The 21,009-nt window shown below is 35.1% G+C and overlaps 2 protein-coding genes across 2 annotated transcripts; one reads left to right on the top strand and one right to left on the bottom strand.

Moving 5' to 3' along the window:
* Positions 1-2,275: 2,275 nt before the first annotated feature.
* On the bottom strand, positions 2,276-8,914 carry LOC144437732 (pre-mRNA-splicing factor ISY1 homolog). Its single transcript, XM_078126745.1, has 9 exons — positions 8,843-8,914; positions 8,365-8,387; positions 7,385-7,545; positions 6,845-6,957; positions 5,857-5,974; positions 5,426-5,548; positions 4,806-4,927; positions 4,100-4,186; positions 2,276-3,380 (listed from the first exon to the last, which is right to left on the bottom strand). Exons 1-9 carry the CDS (start codon positions 8,843-8,845, stop codon positions 3,273-3,275), a joined length of 858 nt encoding a protein of 285 aa, XP_077982871.1. The 5' UTR covers positions 8,846-8,914; the 3' UTR covers positions 2,276-3,272.
* Positions 8,915-10,509: 1,595 nt separating this feature from the next.
* LOC144436670 (U3 small nucleolar ribonucleoprotein IMP4-like) lies at positions 10,510-20,619 on the top strand. The gene is made up of 7 exons (XM_078125516.1): positions 10,510-10,590; positions 10,918-11,024; positions 11,783-11,915; positions 16,404-16,558; positions 16,939-17,033; positions 18,205-18,281; positions 20,444-20,619. The coding sequence occupies exons 2-7, from the start codon at positions 10,974-10,976 to the stop codon at positions 20,554-20,556; spliced, it is 624 nt and encodes a 207-aa protein (XP_077981642.1). The 5' UTR covers positions 10,510-10,590; positions 10,918-10,973; the 3' UTR covers positions 20,557-20,619.
* Positions 20,620-21,009: the final 390 nt, after the last annotated feature.

The raw sequence follows: 21,009 nt of genomic DNA, 5'->3' as shown, positions 1-21,009 counted from the left end.
GTTTCCATACAATTTTTATAATCTACTTCCATATCAATCAATGTACAGGATTAGGTAAGTGCATGTAAAATATAAAATCATATTAAAATCTACTGCAGGCATATGCCTTGATTCCTGTATTTTCTTGGTATATTGTCATATGCATTTTATTTGCCTTTGAGGGCGCTATCTCCTCTACCTACAGGTGATCACTCCCACAACAACAAAATAAAAAACACACGACAGTACACAAAGGATATAAAGGAATCTAGCCATATTCCTACATTAGATTTTAATCAAATAGTTGAAATGCATAGACTTAATTCTATCATGAAAATCTGATGTCCAAAAAAATATATGCCCATGAAGCTTCTTTTCTCACTTCTACTACTATTACTGATAATTCAAAATATCAAAATTAATATCTGCAATATTTACAAAATAAATGTGAAGATCAAAAGGTTATGACATCATAGGAACAATGTCACAACTAAAATACAAAGTGATACAGTAGTACAAGAAAATGTGGAAAAGATTTCCTGTAGGCCACCTCACCTGTTATTGAAGATAGATAATTGCCAAACATAATATTATTTTTCTACAAAAAAACCCACATAAACCTATCTCACCTTAAATGTAAAAGTTTGTGCTTGTATTTGGTTTGTTTCAATTTGAGTCATGATCTTATGATTTCAAAGGTGTGGGGACCCCAAGGAAATCTTACTGGAAATGCTTTTTGATGTTATAGATTACATACAAAAGTCAAAATGTCTTGTTTATACTTCATCAATTCCCCTTTTGTAAGTTTTGCTAACATTCTATGAAATGTATGGCAAAAAAAAAATTACACAACTCATGGATGAAAAGGTTGTACAGTTTACATTACATACTGAGGACAAACTTCTTGGAACTAGAAATAATGAGTACCAGAATTTTCTCCTGAATTAGGAGATCATAGCAAAGACATTTTAAATGGACATCATATTAAAAAATCACATACACTAAATTATGATTTGATAATAAAATCATTTACACTAAGGCCTCCTACCTGTGGCATTACATTAGTTCACTGCCTATAGGGTGGGGTGGCCTTAGATTTACTAGTTGAACATTACAAGACTGGGAGTCAAACACACTCAAATATTTAACAATTCAGGCTAGTTTCAGGAGAGTCCAATTCATGTGAACACAGATATAAATTTGTCCAAACTTGTACAATCGGAAGGTAACCTTTTTTTAAAAGTTTTATATAAACTACCGTGAACTGCACATATACAGGTACTTCAATGGATCAAGGTTTTCTTTAAGGTTGTTTATTCAGTGACCTTCATAATACAATACATGTAAGGGGGCATTGTGTAGAACACATACTTCCACCAACACTTGGTACTTCTACTAAAAAACCAGTTAGACTATTCAAAAACCCAGAAAAGGCATTCCAGAGTGTAATGCTAGGAATGTCATAGCATCCAAGATTCAGATCCTGCACTGGATTTCCACAAAGATCTAATCAATTGGTCCATGACTGATAGGCAATTTTTAAACAAATATTCCTCTAAATCCATCCACGATTTTTTAAATATATGCTGCTATCAGACAGACAGACAGACATACGTACGTACATACATACATACATACATACATACATACATACATACATACATACATACATACATACATACATACATACATACATACATACATACATACATACATACATACATACATACATACATACATACATACATACATACATACATACATACTTACATACATACATACATACATACATACATACATACATACATCAACCCACTCTTCTGTTCATTCGTCCATCCATCCATGAATGCGCTGTACAAACCTAGAAATGAATAATACTTTCTAGATTATTTGATTCACTCGTGATTCTAAAATTAATGCTTACAAAAAGTCTTCTATCTATTCCATAATTCCAGGTAATAAAAGTGATTTAACAGAACTTCGAGAAGTACATTTCAGTGATGCCAGAGCATTAGCAACACACCATGCCATGTTGGAGTGTTTTGAAACATCAGCCAAAGATTCCACAAATGTAGAAGACATACATACATACATACATACATACATACATACATACATACATACATACACACACACACACACACACACACACACACACACACATACATACATACATACATACATACATACATACATACGGTACATACATACATACAGACAAACAAACATACAAATGGGGTGAACACACAACAGCCGTCCAACACCCACTTGGTGGAAATAACAAATTACAAGGAAGACTAGTATATAAGTACATGTACTTGAGAAAAACTGTACACTCCTTGGCAGACTAGTGTGTCTATCCAAACCTTCAGAGTTTATTATTTCTTGTTCTTTGAGAAAAACTGTAAAAAAAATTCTTTCCTTTAAAAAGATTTGTATTTATCTATCCAAGACTTGATTGAACAAAGTCTTGTCCTTTCTTCAATTTGGATTTTGTCATCTTATTTTCATCAAAACTAATTCTGTATCTGCCAACATACTCATTATCAATAATACTGACTGTTCAGTTACACTTTAAAAAAAAAAATAATAATATTCACAAATTTCTGTAGAAAAGTATTCCAACTTAGTTCTGGAAAAGGCATTTGTTCCTTGGCAGTGAACAGAAAAGTCCAGATACATAGTTCTGATAACATTCTTTGCTAATCAAACAGCTGCGATACTTTAGCTCTCAATACAACTATAGGCTAGTGTACGAATGGATTCTAGCCTTACAAATTTGTTGCGTTTCTAGAAATCCGGTCATTATTTTCGAAGACCGCTGACAGTTTTCACGAGAGAACCCTGTGGTAACTATGAAATCTCTCCATAACGATGACAAACATAAATTGTCACAGATCATACAATACTACATGCTTCTCAACCAATTCTTACAACTGTAATATTTCCTTGCCTTTCCTTTCTTTGCTTCTGTCATTTCTGGTTTTGAAACATAGACATTTAAGAAATAACTTCTTCCTCTGTGTATAATATTAATAATATACAAATGTAGTACAATCTCCTAAAATAATATTCACAACAAATGTCCCACGCAATGTGCCTGTTTCTTCTACACTTTATACCAGTGTTGGCTGCAAAGAAACAGCACATAGCTCTCTGATGCAAATTTATCCAGAAAGGAAGCAGTATGTGTTGTTGTCCTGATCTTAAACATCACAGTGTATACCAATATATAGATATACAAATTAATATAATGTATATACATATACTGGATCACTGATGATTTGAAAAGTTCAAAGTCCCATTAACGTCTTGGCTTCATCACTTTGTTGCATCAAACTTTCACTGGCATATTTTCCTAATAGTTCCATCTTTTTCCTCCTAAGTAAAGCTTCTTCAACCTGTGGAATGAAAGAACAGATCATTTAAACAGAGACGATCGAAACGCAACAAGCACCATGCTCTACATTAATAATATGATATATAAATACATGTCAAAACACATCCAAATGAAAACTCCTGTGCCAAGTTGCTTACAGAAACGCTATTATTGCATGCATACTTCCCTCCTAGTTCAACATAGGAAGTATTTTATTATGAAAAAAATGCTTTTCATTGAATGCAAATAAACAGGTCATCATTAATGATTTAAAAAAAAGATACAATGATAGAAGAAATGTTGTTTCAATACCTGACTATGCACACATGCTGTAACAGACACATCTACCCTTCTTACCTCTTGTTGTGATAGGACGGGTACACGAGTTACACAGTGTATTAGATACATATACCATTCTTACCTCTTGTTGTGTTGGGACGGGTACATGAGTTACACAGTGAATTAGACACATATACCCTTCTTACCTCTTGTTGTGTTGGGACGGGTACACGAGTTACACAGTGTATTAGACACATATACCCTTCTTACCTCTTGTTGTGTTGGGACGGGTACACGAGTTACACAGTGTATTAGACACATCTACCATTCTTACCTCTTGTTGTGTTGGGACGGGTAAATGTGTTACACTTTGTGTTAGATACATATCCCATACTTACCTCTTGTTGTGATGGGACGGGTACACGAGTTACACAGTGTGTTAGATACATATACCATACTTACCTCTTGTTGTGTTGGGACGGGTACATGAGCTACATATCTGGGTTGACCTTCCTCAGTCTCCATTCTTTCTCTACCTTCATCGTCAGACTGCAATAAATTATAATAATAATCATAAATTAAATGCAATGTGTTTTTATAATGCATCAGGCATGGATCTATAATGGCAAAACAGCCCATTATACTTCAACTCCCTACGAAGCATACAGTTCATTTAACCTCCAAAAGCACTTATGATTAAAGCATTCACATTACAACCTCTATCCTATCAGGTTCCCAATTATACAGCTGGGTTGGCTGGAGCACAATCGTGGTTCAAATCTTGCCCAAGGACTTTAGCAATTCAGAAACAAATAGCAGAGATGGAGCTCGATCCTGCAACCTGCAGATTCCAAGCCAGCCACTCTACCCATTTGACCATCATGACTCCAAATGACAATACATAGGACCTATAATAAGCAATCTAACATTGACAGTAGTTTTTGTTTCACCATCAGAGTTACTATTCTGTGACTTTAGGTTATGTTTTATTGATGACTTAATAATCTAATGTATAACTACTACAGATATTGGATACTGGATATTGGATGTTGATAATATTGTGAGTGGATAGGTTTTAATAACACGAGTCCAGAACAATTGATAGTGCACATGTTACTGACTAGCAACCCAGACATAGCAATCTAAATACCAGTATAAATATACTTACATCATACTCTGGTTCTACTGCATAAATGTCTTCTTCCTCGTCTTCTTCATCTTTTGATATTGTATCCCCTGACAACGCCGCCTCTTTGTGTTCTTTCCACTCTGCTACTCTTTCTGCAATTACTGTTAAGACAGGCAACATGTGACTTATCAGATCAGAGACAAACTTATTTCAATTCATACTTTGCAAACAGCAATAACAACAAGATCATCTTACTTTAAGATAACCACTCTTTCAAAACAAAAGATGGCGTAATTTAGCACAAATACAATGAGTCCCACATTTCATTTGATGATGTTATTTCTGAACCTAAAAGATATTCTTGTAGGTGTCCATTTTAAAAGATAAAGCATACTATTCATATGGAAAAAATCCTAACATGTGTCATGTCATTTCATACCCCCCTCCCGCCCCCCTTCCCCCAATGGAGGACAGGCACATTATAAATTTGCTTTATCATTATTATTATTATTATCATTATTATTAATCACTAGTATTCTTGTCTTTGTACACATGTTATGGTCATATACACAGAGGACAATTTTATTACTCCGGATGTGAATTCATGTTGGTTTTGAATTCTTACAATGTGGGTACATCCTGTAAACGGCGTTACTTACATTGTTTCTCATAATCTAATTCCAGTGGTACTAAAACGCCATCATCTTCATCCCTGTAACCATAGTAATCTGCATCAATATTCTTCATCAATTCTCCTCTTGTTTTCCTTGGAGGGGCTGGAGCTGTTGAAAATGATAACAAATACACATCAAAGGATGTTTAAGGAACAAACACCTTCTGAATAGTTTAAGCATCTTAAATAATTTAATAACTACAACATCTGCTGGAAGCATTTGAAAAAATGATGTCTTTTTTGAGAGTTGGAGGATATGATACTCTTCCAAATGTGAATGCACTATTTCAGTTTCTCTTACATTCTTGTTCAAAATGTTCTTTAACACCAGTTAAATCTCACTTACATTCTTGTTCAAAAAGTTCTCTGACACATTTAAAAGAAAAAGTTCTCTAACACCTGGTAAATCTGACTTACGTTCTTGTTCAAAAAGTTCTCTAACACCTGGTAAATCTCTGGCTGCTCCAAAGTACTTGTAACCTCTGTTCCCCGGTACTTCCTTTCCTTCATGATCCAACATCTTGGGACCAATTTTCTGTGTAATAAAATCAATTATAAAATGCACAATTTAAACAAACCCTGATAATATACTCTAGAAATTTAACCAATACACAAAACGTAATCTGATAAACTTAGTGCTTTTGACTGCAAATTGTCAATCTTGTTCACTCTATGATAGATGACGCTGTTTACAACAAATGTTATTATACTTTGCTTAAAAGCTCTGCACAAAATGAAAATATTTGACATCAGCATTATATGCAGTGTTCTTCAAAGATAACAACATAAAGGGAATTTCTATGTGCATAATAATTTGCATAATTAGCATGATCAGGAGGCTTCTTCCCAGAGTGAAGGGCAAGCAACCCATGTTCTTTTATTACTTTATCGTTTCTGGTAATTTATAGGAGACATAGAGTAGGTATCTACCAGTCATAGTGTGTTATGAGAGGAAACCAAAATCTTCATAATTGTACGAGTATATAAACTTAAATATTTAAAACTGTTAGCTATTGCCCATGGATTCAAGTTTGTATGATACAAAACAGTCCTTCACATTACAATGTCTAAGCCACTGCCCAGTGATGTGTCAGTGAAAAAACTCTGTTAATCCTTTCATGCATGAGACCATAGACCCTCCACCAACATAGACCCTCCTTCTTGGTGGAGGATCTATGATGAGACATTTTAACCCTAATCCTGCTACAGCCATTATCTTATACATGGACTTGTGGCTGAAGAAGGTGAATGGTTTTAAGTTAAACTACTTTAGATCTGAAAAAAAATGATTTCCCATTACTGGTATCCCATAAAATAGAATGACCTTGACATTGAAATACAATCATCACAAAAGTACAATTCATATTATAATATTGTGTGCCAAGTGTACCAAATTAAAACTTACTGTATAGTCTGGTCCCCCTAACTCCACTATCCTGTTCTCCCAGTGTCTCTTCTCTCGAAGTAGTTTGTTGATTTCATCATTTAAATCTCTGATTTTGAATTCACCAAGACCAGCTGTAGGGAAAACAACATGTATAAATAATACTGGCAACAACATGAAAGTTATTCAATAATAATAGAATCGAACTGACAAGAGAGGGCACTGTTCACAGTTGCACATCACAACTGTACTGATGGATCCTCAACTAAAAAACCACATCGGCAGAAAACAAACAACTATATGCAAAAGAAATCGAGACAATTTCAGATTTTCAGATTTTAACAAGATTGCTACTGGGTTGATACTAGTATTTGCAGTTTTCCAGCAATCCAAATAGTTCTGATTTCAATGTGTAGTCACAGTATTGAACTTGTCAGTGCCTAGCAGTTATCTTGAAAACCTTCAATATTTTTTCCATATGGAAATTTACATAAATGTTATTTGATCTCCATTTTAATTGTAGATTTGTATTTTTACACTAGCAATTTACCGGTAACCTACCATTTTGTATTTGTGCTACTTTTCTGGACACTTCACCGATAATTTGTCTTCTCCATTTCTCTGCTTTATGGAGATCTTCACATTCTGATGCCAAGTAAGGCCTCCTTTCTCTCACTTTTACATCGGCTAGTTGTGCTGCACGAAAACGTGCCAATGTGGTCCTGTGTAGTGATGATCAGAATAAATGATAAAGATGATACATATACAAAATGTACATTAATTCTCGGTACCTGAAATAGTCACGGTATATTACTACCTAGTTGCATCATAAAAATAATGAACATTCAATTTCTTTGTTGACACTATAACTTCCACTCCATGCACTTCACATGCATTACTATAGGCATGTGTGACAATGAGTCAACCTTCTTGTTCTATTTTGACCCTCTAGCATGAGGTAAAATGGTATTGTAGTATTAAAATGAGAATTGCTCTTCCCACCTGCTGAGATTATTTTCAAAACAAACATCCCAACCAGAGAATTGTCTACAGTGAAAGATTCATCATTATTTTCGATTTATGTGACCACAACATGCACAAGCTAGTTTAGCACAAACAACAATGGATTGTTCAGTTTACTTATCGTCTGGATCTATAAAAGATCTTATCAAAGCATTTGCCCCCTCTCTCCATCTACACATATATGAAAAGCTTAAAATCTAGTTTTAAATCCAAAACAGTTTTCTCCTTAAACAAAGATTGAACACTCTTGAGGAAACCATCCAAAAGTCAAATTACAATTATTTCACTACACTCAAGTGTAAAAATTGGGGAGGTCTCTAGTAACTGCATTGTCCTTTATGGTGGCATGTATGTGTTACTGGAGAACCATGCTAACAACATCTACAGTAATATATTTCATGTTTTATTGTTATTAAGTCTACTATCAGTGTAACTATTGTAGGAATCAACTGATGTAACCATAAACTTATTTGAAATGTCTGGAAAGGACATGTTTATAGTTTCATGATCATACTTACATTGCCTTCTCTGCATTTCTCGCCTTAAAAAGGGAGGAAATAAATTGATGGAATTTAGTGTTTGCCAAAACAACAGTTATGCCTCCTGAATATGTGTGTGTATGTGTGTGTGTTTGTATGTACATAATATTATGGTGTGGGATAACTTATGTGTGCATGTTAAACTCATGAAAAATGAAAAACCGGGGTGAGTTGAACGATAATGCCTGGACGTTGATTCTTCAACTACGAATATATAGATGGACATTACATACTTCTTTCATATTTTAAAGTATATGTAAACGTGCTTTCAAGTGACATGTATCCCATTGTCATTGACATTGTATGTAGATTACAATTTACATCTTGAGCTAACGTCGTTATAAAAATGTCCCGATAACACGAATACCTGGTAAAGTCAGATATATCAACTTGTCTTTAGAGGATTCCTGAAGAACCTAATATGAGATATTACGACAGAAATTGTTAGTTTACTCACCATTTTGTTGTTTTGTTGTCCAAGTACACACTAACAGAAAACTTACAACCTGAACGAAAGCATGACGTCTGAATTTATCCTCATGAAAGACCTTCTACGATTGGTTAAAGGTGACCCCTTGTGAAAACATTGTCCAATCAGATCAAGTTTAACTTTTAAGGTCACGGCACATGCGTATATCAGAGACAGAATCAAGATGGTGAGTACATGTGTGTTTTCATTTTTTGATCACTACTAACCCACGATTTTGTCCACTGACGGATACTTCACTCGTGTCAGATGTGTTTTATTTCGAAAACGTTCAGTATGGTCCATTTTCTTCTTTTCGAGAATGATACCCATGTCCCCTTGCACAGTGGTCACTGTTGTAGATTGCGACAACATCCAACACGTGTCTAGTCTTCATTACAATTCCAGTCAACTTCACTTGACCATAGCACCCACGACCAAAAAGTAACGTGATGAAGGAGCATGAGTCCCATGATAATTATATTTTTTACTCGTTGATTTTAACTCTTTTTCACGGCATTGAAAATATAAGACTATGTTATTGCAAATATAACAGACATCAACAAATCAACAACATTAGTTGGATCTTCACAGCTGTGGGTCATTTATCAAAATTGTGTGTGCCAAATATATATTGCACGAATTAGACTTATCATTACATTAGTCTGGATGCCAACGTGGTATCGAATCATCTTATATCTTTTTCAGTTGTATGCTCCCCTAGACAACATCTGCATCGGTCCTCTTTCGATACCCGTCTTCGTCTTGTTACAAAGAAGTTCAATGAATGAGTGGTCATTCTCTTACACTGCTCCTTCAACTTGGAACAAACTTTTCTACAATCATAGTCATCTGGACACTAAGTCATCTTTCTGGTCTGCTCTCAAACCTCATTTCTTTACATTTCTTTCTTCTCTGAGTCAACCTTTTTCTGTTGACATTAATCCTTTTGTCAAACTTTGACTTCTATTTCTGTAATTTGTTTTTTGTTAATACCTGGAGTGCTTTATAAAGTCTCTTTATTGCCATTACTATTATACACTGTAATGTTTTTATTATTCAATCATTCAAATGTTTCAAAATCAAAATGCGTTTATTTTCTCCAGTTGAGAAGACAAGCCAGACTTCGAAGAGAGTACTTGTACAGAAAATCTCTTGAAGACCAAGCAAGGCAGACAGCTGATAGGAAAAGAAAAATCAGAGAAGCACTTGAAAGTGTGTATGCTTTTCACAAAGTTTGTGAAATGAACTATTCATATGACACTTAAAGCAGTAGATGATGGGTTGATGGTATTGTTTTGAAGCATGGTCAATTTTCCGAAAAATTTCTCTGTCATCATTCTTTCAGCCAAGGATAATTTGAAAACAGAGCACACTCTTAATTCATTAAGTCCTTGTAAAAATTGAAAAAAAGTGTACTATTAGGGACAACTTTTGAATATGTACCATTATCACATTGCATCAAACGTTATTGCAGAATTCCCTATACCAATCTCTGGGTCTTCCACATGTGTCCATATATATATACATTTGCTTTATATTTTCAATTTACTACTGTTGTAATTATTAAAATCCAACAAATTGATAGAAAGCAAAGAACAATTTGTAACTAGAAAAGTAAAACATTTTCTTCGTGCATTGTGTCTTTTCAGGTGACAAAGCACTACCAACTGATTTGAGGAAAGAAGCTTTGAGTATACAGAAGACATTAGACTATGATGATGAAGGTGGAGAAGGAGGTAACAAAATAACTTACAATTTAGACTCTAAGGAAATCAAAACAAATTATTAAATGCCAATGAATAAATGTATTGGTAAACTTAGTAAGTCTCATGAACTCAGATTCCAACTCTGCATACTTCAACTGATTATATAATATGTGTTCTCCAGTGTTTTTTTGCAAATATATTTGACTCCTGGTTACAAATATGGAACCAGGGTTACAGCAATATTTATGAACAAAATTCTGTTTCATATTATGGTTTCGGAAGTTGGTCAGAACAGTATATTTTCACTGAATCTTATTATAAGATAATGATATGTTGATGTATTCTATTGTACTGCAGTTACTTCCCATGTGGATGACGAATACAGATGGGCAGGTGTTGAAGATCCAAAGATTATGGTGACAACATCAAGAGATCCAAGCTCTAAACTTAAACAGTTTTCAAAGGTATGTAGTCTGAAAAAAAACATTTGTTGGTAAATTCCCTAAATTCATCGTCGTAAACCACGGCCTCTTTTACGGCACCGTCCATGCCAGAGTCTCGTTATTTCGAAGTTTGCGGGAGAAATAACAGCTCTGGTTTGCAAGAATGCCTAAATTAGCCTGTGAGATATGTCACTACCTTCAGCCCTAGCTAGGATTCGTTTGAAAATTTCAGAGATGATATAATTGATAAAATCATGATGCAGCATGATGATATGGTAAATGTTCCAAAACTTGTCCTTAAACTGAATAAATACTTTGAAGTGTTATTTATGTTATACTTTGAACTGAAAGGACATGTACTGGAAATTGTAAAGGTCCATTCATACTGTAATCTTATTTACAGAGTGTGGTTAATGTCTCATCCTGGATAGAAAATTATGCCTGGAAATATCTGCATTTACACACATTATAGTGTTTTCAGCCTTTCCTTTCCTGTGGCATACAATTTGAAAAAGTTGTCTTGTAAGATATTTTGCAACAGCTATATTTATTTTCCTTCTACTAGACCAGTAGACAGCAAACATACAACTATCTGCACAAGTCATGACGTAAATTACTTAATTCTTGCGTCTTACTTTTTTGAAAACTGTCTGTGATCCTTTATTGATGACGTTATTTCATTCATTCACTGACTCACTCTCATTTATTTATTTATTTATTCATTCATTCATTGGATAAATGTTTACTTATTTTATCATCCAATTTTTTGCCCCATTCAGGAAATGAAATTAATATTGCCAACAGCCCAAAGGATGAACCGTGGTAATTATGAAATGACCCAAATTGTACAAGCCTGTCGTGCCAATGATGTCACAGATCTTATTATTCTTCATGAACATAGGGGATCACCAGGTAAGGAAACCAAATGATGTCACATCTTATTATTCTTCATGAACATAAGAGATCAGCAGGTAACAAGTCAAATTCCATGCATGGTGGAAAATGTGGCTTCAGTGTGAACCTAAATATCTGGTTGATAAGTACAATATGTGTCAAGAAATTTATCGATTCACATCTGCTTTTACACGTTTGAAACAGTTGAAGGACATGACTTGACTGTCAATTCTTGTCTACATACCTCCCCATATATGGAATGTTGAAATGGGTTATTTGAGTACACTTTTTCCATCGGAAGTGAAGAAATACATGACAGGAAGAAACTCACAATCTAGATAAGCACAATGCTGTCAAATTGTTACATGTAAAGTGATGATAATGTTATATTGCCCTCATGTGACTGGTCATAACAATTACAGTCATATTGATGCTATGTACAGTGGTTAGAACTATTTATCTTTAAGGGGAACAGACTTTCAAGTTTTTATTTCACTTTAAGGGCATTTAGAAGTGAGATCAATAGTTCAATGTAGGATAAAAACTAATTTCTTTGAGTCAGGCCTCTAGACACACCCACCCACCCCCCACCCCCACCCCCACTAACTTGGCCAAACTGATAATTGTTTCAGACAGCACAGTTAAATTCAGTGGGTATGTAGTGGTATGTAGTACTATGAATACAAAGCCCTTGTTCCTAACAAGTATTGTAGTGGCATGCATTTACTATAGCGAAAATTCTTCCATTTCTCGACTTTACATTATTTGTATTTAATAATAATAATGGTTTATTAATCCCAGCCATTGTGGCCAAAAGGCCAAATTACACTGAGTTACAAAAAAAACCAAATATACAATTGAATCCAATTTAAAAAGGAATCTCTACAAGGTAAAACCACAACAGCATAAAATTTACACAGAACCCAAAACACAAATTACAGAAATACACAAAACCAATTTAAAAAGGAATCTCTCACATGGTAAAACTACAACAGCATAAAATTGACACAGAACTCCAAAACACAATTTACAGATGAAATACACAAAACACGAGAATGCAAGGAAAAGCATGTAGTAAACACTTTACCTATTGCGAAACAAATTTACACAGTACACTATCGGACTACATTCTTTGCGTTTTGTGCGAAATGAAAAATTCACACGGTTACGATTTCTGGTTGCATAGTTATGATTACTTGGAGTTGGGATGTGATAGTTGAGTTTGTGGTTGGACTGGATTACATCCTTAGCAAATTTTTGACAGATTTGTTTCCGCCTAGATTCAAGTGAATCGAGATTCAACAAGGACAGTGATTCATTGTAACTGTAAAAAGGATATATTATCCGCAAGGCCCGTTTCTGAATACGCTCAATTTGCGTCTTTAACTTTTCTGTTAGACCCCCCTGCCACACAACACATGAGTATTCAAGAGTTGAACGAACTAAGGATACATAAATGAGCTTGAGGTCTTCTACGCTAGCACCGAACCGACATAATATCCGTAGAATATGTAATCTCATGGAAGCTTTGGTAACAATTTCATTAACGTGGTTTTCCCACTTTAACTGATTATTAATAGTGATTCCAAGGCATTTAAAATTTTCAACTGATGACAAGGAAATACCATCGAGCATGAGGGGCTGGGGATCAGTAACACTTTTTGCGAAACACATAACCATTTCTTTACATTTCTTGGGGTTTAATTTCATGTTATTAATATGTGACCAGTTGTTCACCATGTCTAATTGTAACTGCATAGCAGATGAAGACGAACTTCGATTGAAACACTCAGATAGAGTGGTGTCATCCATGAATACAAAATGTGAGCATTCTATACATTCTTGAATATCATTAATCATGATTGTGAAAAGAATGGGCCCGAGTTTAGTTCCCTGTGGGACACCTGCCCGAATTCCTTTCCAACTGGATAGAAAATTCCCTATTTTAACTTGTTGTCGACGCCCAGATAAAAAATGCGCCACCCAATTCACAATTTTGCTATTAATGCCAAGTTGTATAAGTTTGGCTATTAAAATGTTATGGTCAATCTTATCAAATGCTTTACTAAAATCTAGAAAGCAGATTCTAACCATTTTACCATGGCTTTCGAGTTGTTCAATCCAGCTTTGAACCATGTCTACAAGGGCAAGTGTAGAAGAAGACTTTTTGGTACATGCAAATTGCTTTGTATCTATTTTACCAACAATCTCTCGTTTCAGCCACTTTTCGATCAAACTTTCCATTACCTTGGCAATGCTACTCGTCAAGGAAATGGGGCGGAAATCGTCAAGAGACAGCAGGTTTGATGTTTTCGCTAGCGGTACAACCGTAGCATCCTTAAACTGTTGTGGTACAACACCTTCTCGGAATGACGCATTAAAAATATCAACTAGAGGTTGTGCAAATTCCTCTGCGAATTCACTCAAGAGTTTGTTTGAAATATGGTCGGGTCCCCCAGCTTTGTTTGAAGGAAGACGTTTCAGCAGTTTAACAAGACCTTGATAGGTAACAATAGGAAGAGCGTCATCCTCAGGAAGATCCTGCACACAACCAGAAAGGTTGAGGGGAACATAGTCCTTAGTGATGTTAACAAAGTGACTATTAATGGCATTAGCTAACACTGTACCATGCAAGCGATCTTCCCCTATTTCTAGTTCTGGTACATTTCTAGATTTGTTCCGACCACATAGTTTGTTGACTTCATTCCACCACTGTCTGCTGTCTCCAACCTTACAACTCTCTAATTTTCTTGAGTAGTAACTTTTCCTGCTAAGATGAATCGCTCGTTTCACTTTGTTCCTCCAGAATTTATACAAGGGTAAATTTTGTCTATTGAATGCTGTTTGACGGTTTTTGATCATGCGTTTAATTTGGCTGCTCATAAAGGGTTTATCTGATCTGTGAACTTTCACTACTTTGAGGGGAAAATACTTATTGATTGCATTTGAAATAGCTGACAGGAAAACTGATGTCTTTCCCTCGCAAGATTGACAACTGTAGACATTCTGCCAGTCCTGATTCATTAACCATTGGGCGAATTCACGTTTACAGGAGTCTTTAAATGAACGAGTTGTGATTGATTCAGCTGGGATGAGTGGGGCACGAGCCGTTTGCCAGAGAACCATTGCATGATCTGAGGAACACAGTGGACCGATTGATTTGGGAGAGTTATATAATTGTTGCAAATTAGTAACAATCAGGTCTAATGTAACATCATTTCGTGTAGGGATCTTGACCACTTGCTTTAAATTGCAATTAATCGCAATTGGTTTAATGTTCATCCTATTAAAATCTCCAAGGACAATGACACCCGATTCGGGTGATTTAGATGTAACCGTGTCAATAGCATTAATGATATGACTAGTCAATGGTTTTTCGTCATTACCAGGTGGATGGTAAACGCATCCAATCAGCAATTGACTCAGACCTCTGGGCAACCATGGCGGGCGTACAGTGCACCAGATGGATTCCACACCGTCAATATGATTATTTAATGGCCTAGGGTTCAAAGACTCATTAACATATAAAGCTACCCCGCCACCTCGTTGGTTAGATCGATCCCTTCGAAAGAGGCGATAGTTATCCATTGATACTGTACTGTCGCTGTTTTCATGTGTAAACCAGGTTTCTGTCACGGCCGCTATCTGAACACTATTCATATTGCACACAGTCTGTAGTTCATCAACCTTCCTAACCAGTGATCTTGCATTGCAAAGTAGAAAGTTCGGCAAGGATCTAATCAACTTTTTCTCAGGTACACGTTCAGGTGTAATAATAATCCTTTGAGCGTCGTACACGTTATTATGGGGTGACCTCTTGTGTACATTCCGCCTGGTGATTCTTACAGGGATGGGATATTGTTTTGGTTTACCTGCTGGAATTCCTCTTTTCGTAGGCCGCACTCTACACAATTTCAATTCTTTCAGTCTCTGCCAGGTGGTGACATTCAAACGATTCATTACAGGCTTATTCAATAAGGATGTAAGAATGTTTGTCAGCTTGCTCCTTGAATATGCAAATGAAACCATTCTGAATTGAAGTCCTTCCCAGTAGAACCTTGACGAACGTGTACGCCAGGACGACGAAAATCACCAATTTACACAAAACTGTACAAAATTAGTGCGAAAAAGTCACAGTGCACGGACGTTGATACATTCACGAAGACGAACACCAAACCACGTACGCAAAAAAAGAACACAGTAACGAAAAATAAAGGACACGATACGAGCACTAACAACAGTGGTGCTGCCTAAGCGCGACCAGGTGTACCAGAGGTACAAAACAGATTCTATTACAAGTAAAATCATTTTTGTCGGATACGACCTAAAAGGTTCAACACCCCCACCACTCCCCAACTTAAAAAAAAAGAAATTTAGTTTTTTGTTTGCCATTGAACTATTGATCTCTCCCTTTATTCGCTCACTGTTGTAGTAATGCAGATGTCAGCCATATTCCATACAGAACTGAGAAAGATATCATAATCTGTGACTTGTATTTGATTTCAGATGGTATGATAGTTTGTCACTTACCGTATGGACCCACAGCTTACTTCACTTTGTCTAATACTGTCATGAGACATGACATACCAAATGTAGGAACCATGTCAGAAGCCTATCCACATCTTATATTCCACCATTTTAATTCCAAATTAGGGGAAAGGGTAGGTAATTTGAACATGAAACAAAATCTTACAATTGTTTTCATTTATTTCAGACAATATTTAGTATGTAGAAAGTGTTACAAAATAATTGAATCCAATGTACTGCAGACTGAAATATCCGTTGTTCCTTTAAGGTAGCACCCACAAAGACGTACTACATGTAGTATTTTTCACTGCAGTGTCCTGGTCAAGAATGCAGAAAAAAAACAGAAGACGTATGTACATGTATATTTGTTGTGTGAGGGCGCCATTCATCAGGATCACTGGTCAATTTTTTTTTATAAAAACCACCAGTGTGTCTACCTTTTTCATAGCCATTAGCTCAGCTTTACATAACTTACATAACAATTGTAATACACTTTTCTGGTTTCATTTTCCAGGTTAAAAATATTTTGAGGTATTTATTTCCTGTTCCAAAGGACGAAAGTAAAAGAGTGATTACATTTGCCAATCAAGATGATCACATTTCATTCAGGTGTGTTGATAGTTTTTGTACATTTCACTGTTAGCCAGGGATGATCTTTGACTATATGTTGTGCAAGAAAATATTTGTAGATTTTTTATCAGAAATTAAATTCATTCATTCTTTTATATTCTTATTTTCCACTTACCTCAGTAGTTATTTTTTGTACTCGCTGAATTATGCATAACATCCCACACATTTATAATTTGTTGATAAATAAGAAATCAGGTCTATACATGCTACATGACAGTTTACATATGGACATCAAGCTAGTGTACATAGTAATAAAGAAGCAGTTCAGCTGATCAGAAGGATTGAACTGTTTCCAGGAAAGATTTTTATTTTTTTTCAACAAGGTAAAAATTTAATGGAAAGTACATGTAGTGAAATCATATAGCTACTGTGGCTTTACAGGAATATGATAAATTTGAATTAATTCTAGCATAGTCTCTCACCACGGTTACTTTAGTAAAGCTTATGTTTTACAGAATACCAGTAGTGTCTATTTGTTGTGATAATGTATGGGTTTGGAAACAGAAGGAGGAATCTGATTATATTTGCATACATACCATCTGAGATCTCTATATAACTTGTAAACTTCAGTTACAGAGAGAGGAATCTGATTAAATTTGCATAGATATCATCTGAGATCTCTATAACTCGTAAACTTCAGTTACAGAGAGAGGAATCTGATTAAATTTGCATAGATATCATCTGAGATCTGTATATAACTTGTAAACTTCAGTTACAGAGAGAGGAATCTGATAATATTGCATAGATATCATCTGAGATCTCTATATATCTTTTTAAACTGCAATCAGAGGGAGGAATCTGATAAAATTTACATAGATATCATCCAAAATCTCTATATAACTTGTAAACTTCAGTTACAGAGAGAGGAATCTGATTAAATTTGCATAGATATCATCTGAAATCTCTATATATTTAACATGATATTTTGAGTTGGGATTCTGGGTAGATATAATCTTACCTACCAATCTACAGGCTGTAACACTGTAGTAGTCAACTTTTTAAAATATCCCTGATCAAATATTGCCAAATATTCACTAATGTTCCGTAAATGATGTGTATGGTTAAAGACTACAGCAAACTATGACAATTTTGAAAGTATTCACATTATTTTTATGCCATTGATAACATTCAGTGTATTTTTGAACAACAGACACCACACTTACAAGAAAACAGAGAATGGTAAAGATATCGAATTACAAGAAGTGGGACCGAGGTTTGAAATGAAATGTGAGTATTGTCAAATCATAAAATTCTACAAATTTTATTGCAGTTCCGTTATGATACATATTATAATACATGCCTAACCATTCTAATGCTCTTTTTAATAAGAACACACACCGTTCTTTCACATACACATTTCATTCACTCTGCCATGCACTGCCATGCAGCCAGTGGCCATGACACAAAATTTAGCCCGCACTTTGCCAAATCTGGTGTGCCCTCTTGTGGTGGTTACCCAAGAGAAATGGTCACATATTCAGTAACCGGAATATGGAATATTAGATTACAATTTCACAGCGATGTTATGTTCATAATATGTTAATCACATTTACATGGGTACTGCTATGTTCTCCTTGTTGGTTCCAATCACATGATGAAGGTGTTTGCATCATATCACAGCGGGTAAATTTAAAAACCAAAAATAAAAATGTGTGCTTTCTGGCCAATGCTTCATAAACTAGTTAAAATACGTTAGGGTGTATCAGGGCTAGGTGTGATGTGAAGTTGTAATAACCAAAATCCCAACATGACTTGAAATCTTCTGGCTTGTTATAATAAGTGTACTTACAGATATTATGATTTAGTCAAAATTTCAAAAATTGTATACCCTGTTGTTGTCCAGAATTGTGTATGCATGAAGCACCATAAACTAAGGCATAGTCTGTAAACCACCTACAACATTCATACAGGTTTAGTTTTTTGTACAAAGATTTGGGAACCATAATAACAGAGAAGGGAATTCGACTAAAATTTACACAGATTTCCATATATCTACAAACTATGATACTGGCGTGGAACCCTGGTAAAATACATTACATGTAGAACTCTGGCAGGTTTTTCCTACTCACCATCCTTAAAAAAATACACTTCTATAATTCAACAAACATTTTGTACTCGTACTTCAAAAACTGTAATCTTGTCTTGATGGCAGATTCTATTGTATCAATAGACAAAGCAACAGACATACTCCAAATATGACTCAGGACATCATTTCATTGATGCCAACATATCTGGTTACAGAAGATGACAGATTAATATTTAATATTCAACCTCCTTGTCGCCAGCTAATGTACAAACGAGATCATGTTGTCAATATAGAAATGAATATATGGAAATTTTCACTAAAAGTCTTATTTGTGCTGGAAAACTAAAATGCAAAAATAGCTAGAGAGTAAAATGCCTTTTTTTTTTCACATGAACGCAATGTGCCAGTCTGGTAAAAATTAGTCTTTGAGAACTAGCTGAAGACTAAAAAAATCGCAAAATTTTCTAGTCATGAAAATATCTAGGTTTACAGTAATTTACCCTTGGTGCAAAAAATCAACAACAATGACAGTGACATCCCGCAGACTTTCCATTACTATGGCAGTGTATTTTGGTTCAATAGCTCTTTGGAATTTGGTTACTATGGTTACAGGCGAAATAATATGAATACTTTCTAGTATTTTCTTCGGAACAAAAAATGTAGTGACTGTTGGTAGAATCATTAGCATGGCTTGTGAATGAATTATAAGGTTTTCACTCAAATATACATATCCCCTGAAGAGTTTTAACAGGTATCATATGAAACACTCTGAGGTGTGATTGACATTTAAACAAATTAAAGTACCTTTGGATGTGTTGCAATCGTAAATTGGAAATACAGAGAATTAAAAATAAATATATAGAGATGAATAAGTGATGACAAGTTATTTTTCGTCTAAGATAAACACAAAACAAATACTAAAGTAAACCAGGCCACTTTCTAAGGTTCAGAATTTCAGTATAAACCTGTATTTCAGGGTTTTTTTTTTGTCTGGCTGGCTGGCTGGCTGGCTGTGTGTGTGTGTGTGTGTGTGTGTGTGTGTGTGTGTGTGTGTGTCTGTCTGTCTGTCTGTCTGTCTGTCTGTTTGCCTGGCTGCGTGTGTGTGTGTGTGTGTGTGTGTGTGTGCATTCATACTTTGTGTGTGTGTGTGTGTGTGTGTGTGTGTGTGTGTGTGTGTGCATTCATACTTGTGACAGCATAGATGTATGTGCATTAGTATTACCGTCATGGTGTGTGTTCCAGTGTATTTGTCACCAAAACATGAATATTGAGCAACTCCAAACATTCACATTCTCTCATATATTGGCATGATGTAAGTTAAATCACACAGAAAACCAATTATTTATTGGTTTATATATTTCAGTATATGAAATTAAACTTGGTACACTGGATAATGCTGGTACTGCAGACACTGAATGGAGACTCAAACCATACATGAATACAGCTAAGAAAAGAAAATATCTCAGCAATGATTAACAGCTGCCAAACTATATGTGAACACCGCCAAGAAAAGGACATGTGCCAGTCTTGATTAACAGCTGCCAAACTATATGTGAACATCGCCAAGAAAAGGACACGCCCGAGCCTTGATTCACACCATTCATTTTGGTGAATTTGAGATGGACTCTACTTGGGGTGACCTTGTATCCAACAAATTTGTCACAGTATTTTCATCGCAAACAAGTGCTATATGCTGTAGTTTATTGTTTATTTAATAAATAAATAATTTTTAAAACTATGTTATGTTTCCAGCATTGTTTTTAATCAAGTCTTCCAATTTTGCTAATACAGAAATTTATTACGTTAACTTACGAACACCAAGTGTTTGTAGACCAGGTGTAACATACGGTACGTCATAGATGAATGATAAACTCGGTTATCCAATATTTTATTTACTGTCTTCAAAAATTTTAATTTTGCATTTCTAGC

The sequence above is a fragment of the Glandiceps talaboti genome, chromosome 1, assembly GCF_964340395.1.
Source record: "Glandiceps talaboti chromosome 1, keGlaTala1.1, whole genome shotgun sequence".
Taxonomy (NCBI): Eukaryota; Metazoa; Hemichordata; class Enteropneusta; family Spengelidae; genus Glandiceps; species Glandiceps talaboti.
This window is presented reverse-complemented; position numbering and strand designations above follow the sequence as displayed.

Excerpts from the sequence above, each read along its gene's own strand:
- LOC144437732 (XM_078126745.1), bottom strand. Across the intron at positions 5,975-6,844 it reads TAGGGGGACCAGACTATACA|AAAATTGGTCCCAAGATGTT; the intron begins GTAAGTTTTAAT and ends TTTATTACACAG. Across the intron at positions 4,187-4,805 it reads CAGTAGAACCAGAGTATGAT|TCTGACGATGAAGGTAGAGA; the intron begins GTAAGTATATTT and ends AATTTATTGCAG.
- LOC144436670 (XM_078125516.1), top strand. The coding sequence starts at position 10,974 with ATGGTGACAACATCAAGAGATCCAAGCTCTAAACTTAAACAGTTTTCA. Across the intron at positions 11,025-11,782 it reads AACTTAAACAGTTTTCAAAG|GAAATGAAATTAATATTGCC; the intron begins GTATGTAGTCTG and ends TGCCCCATTCAG. Across the intron at positions 16,559-16,938 it reads ATTCCAAATTAGGGGAAAGG|GTTAAAAATATTTTGAGGTA; the intron begins GTAGGTAATTTG and ends TTCATTTTCCAG.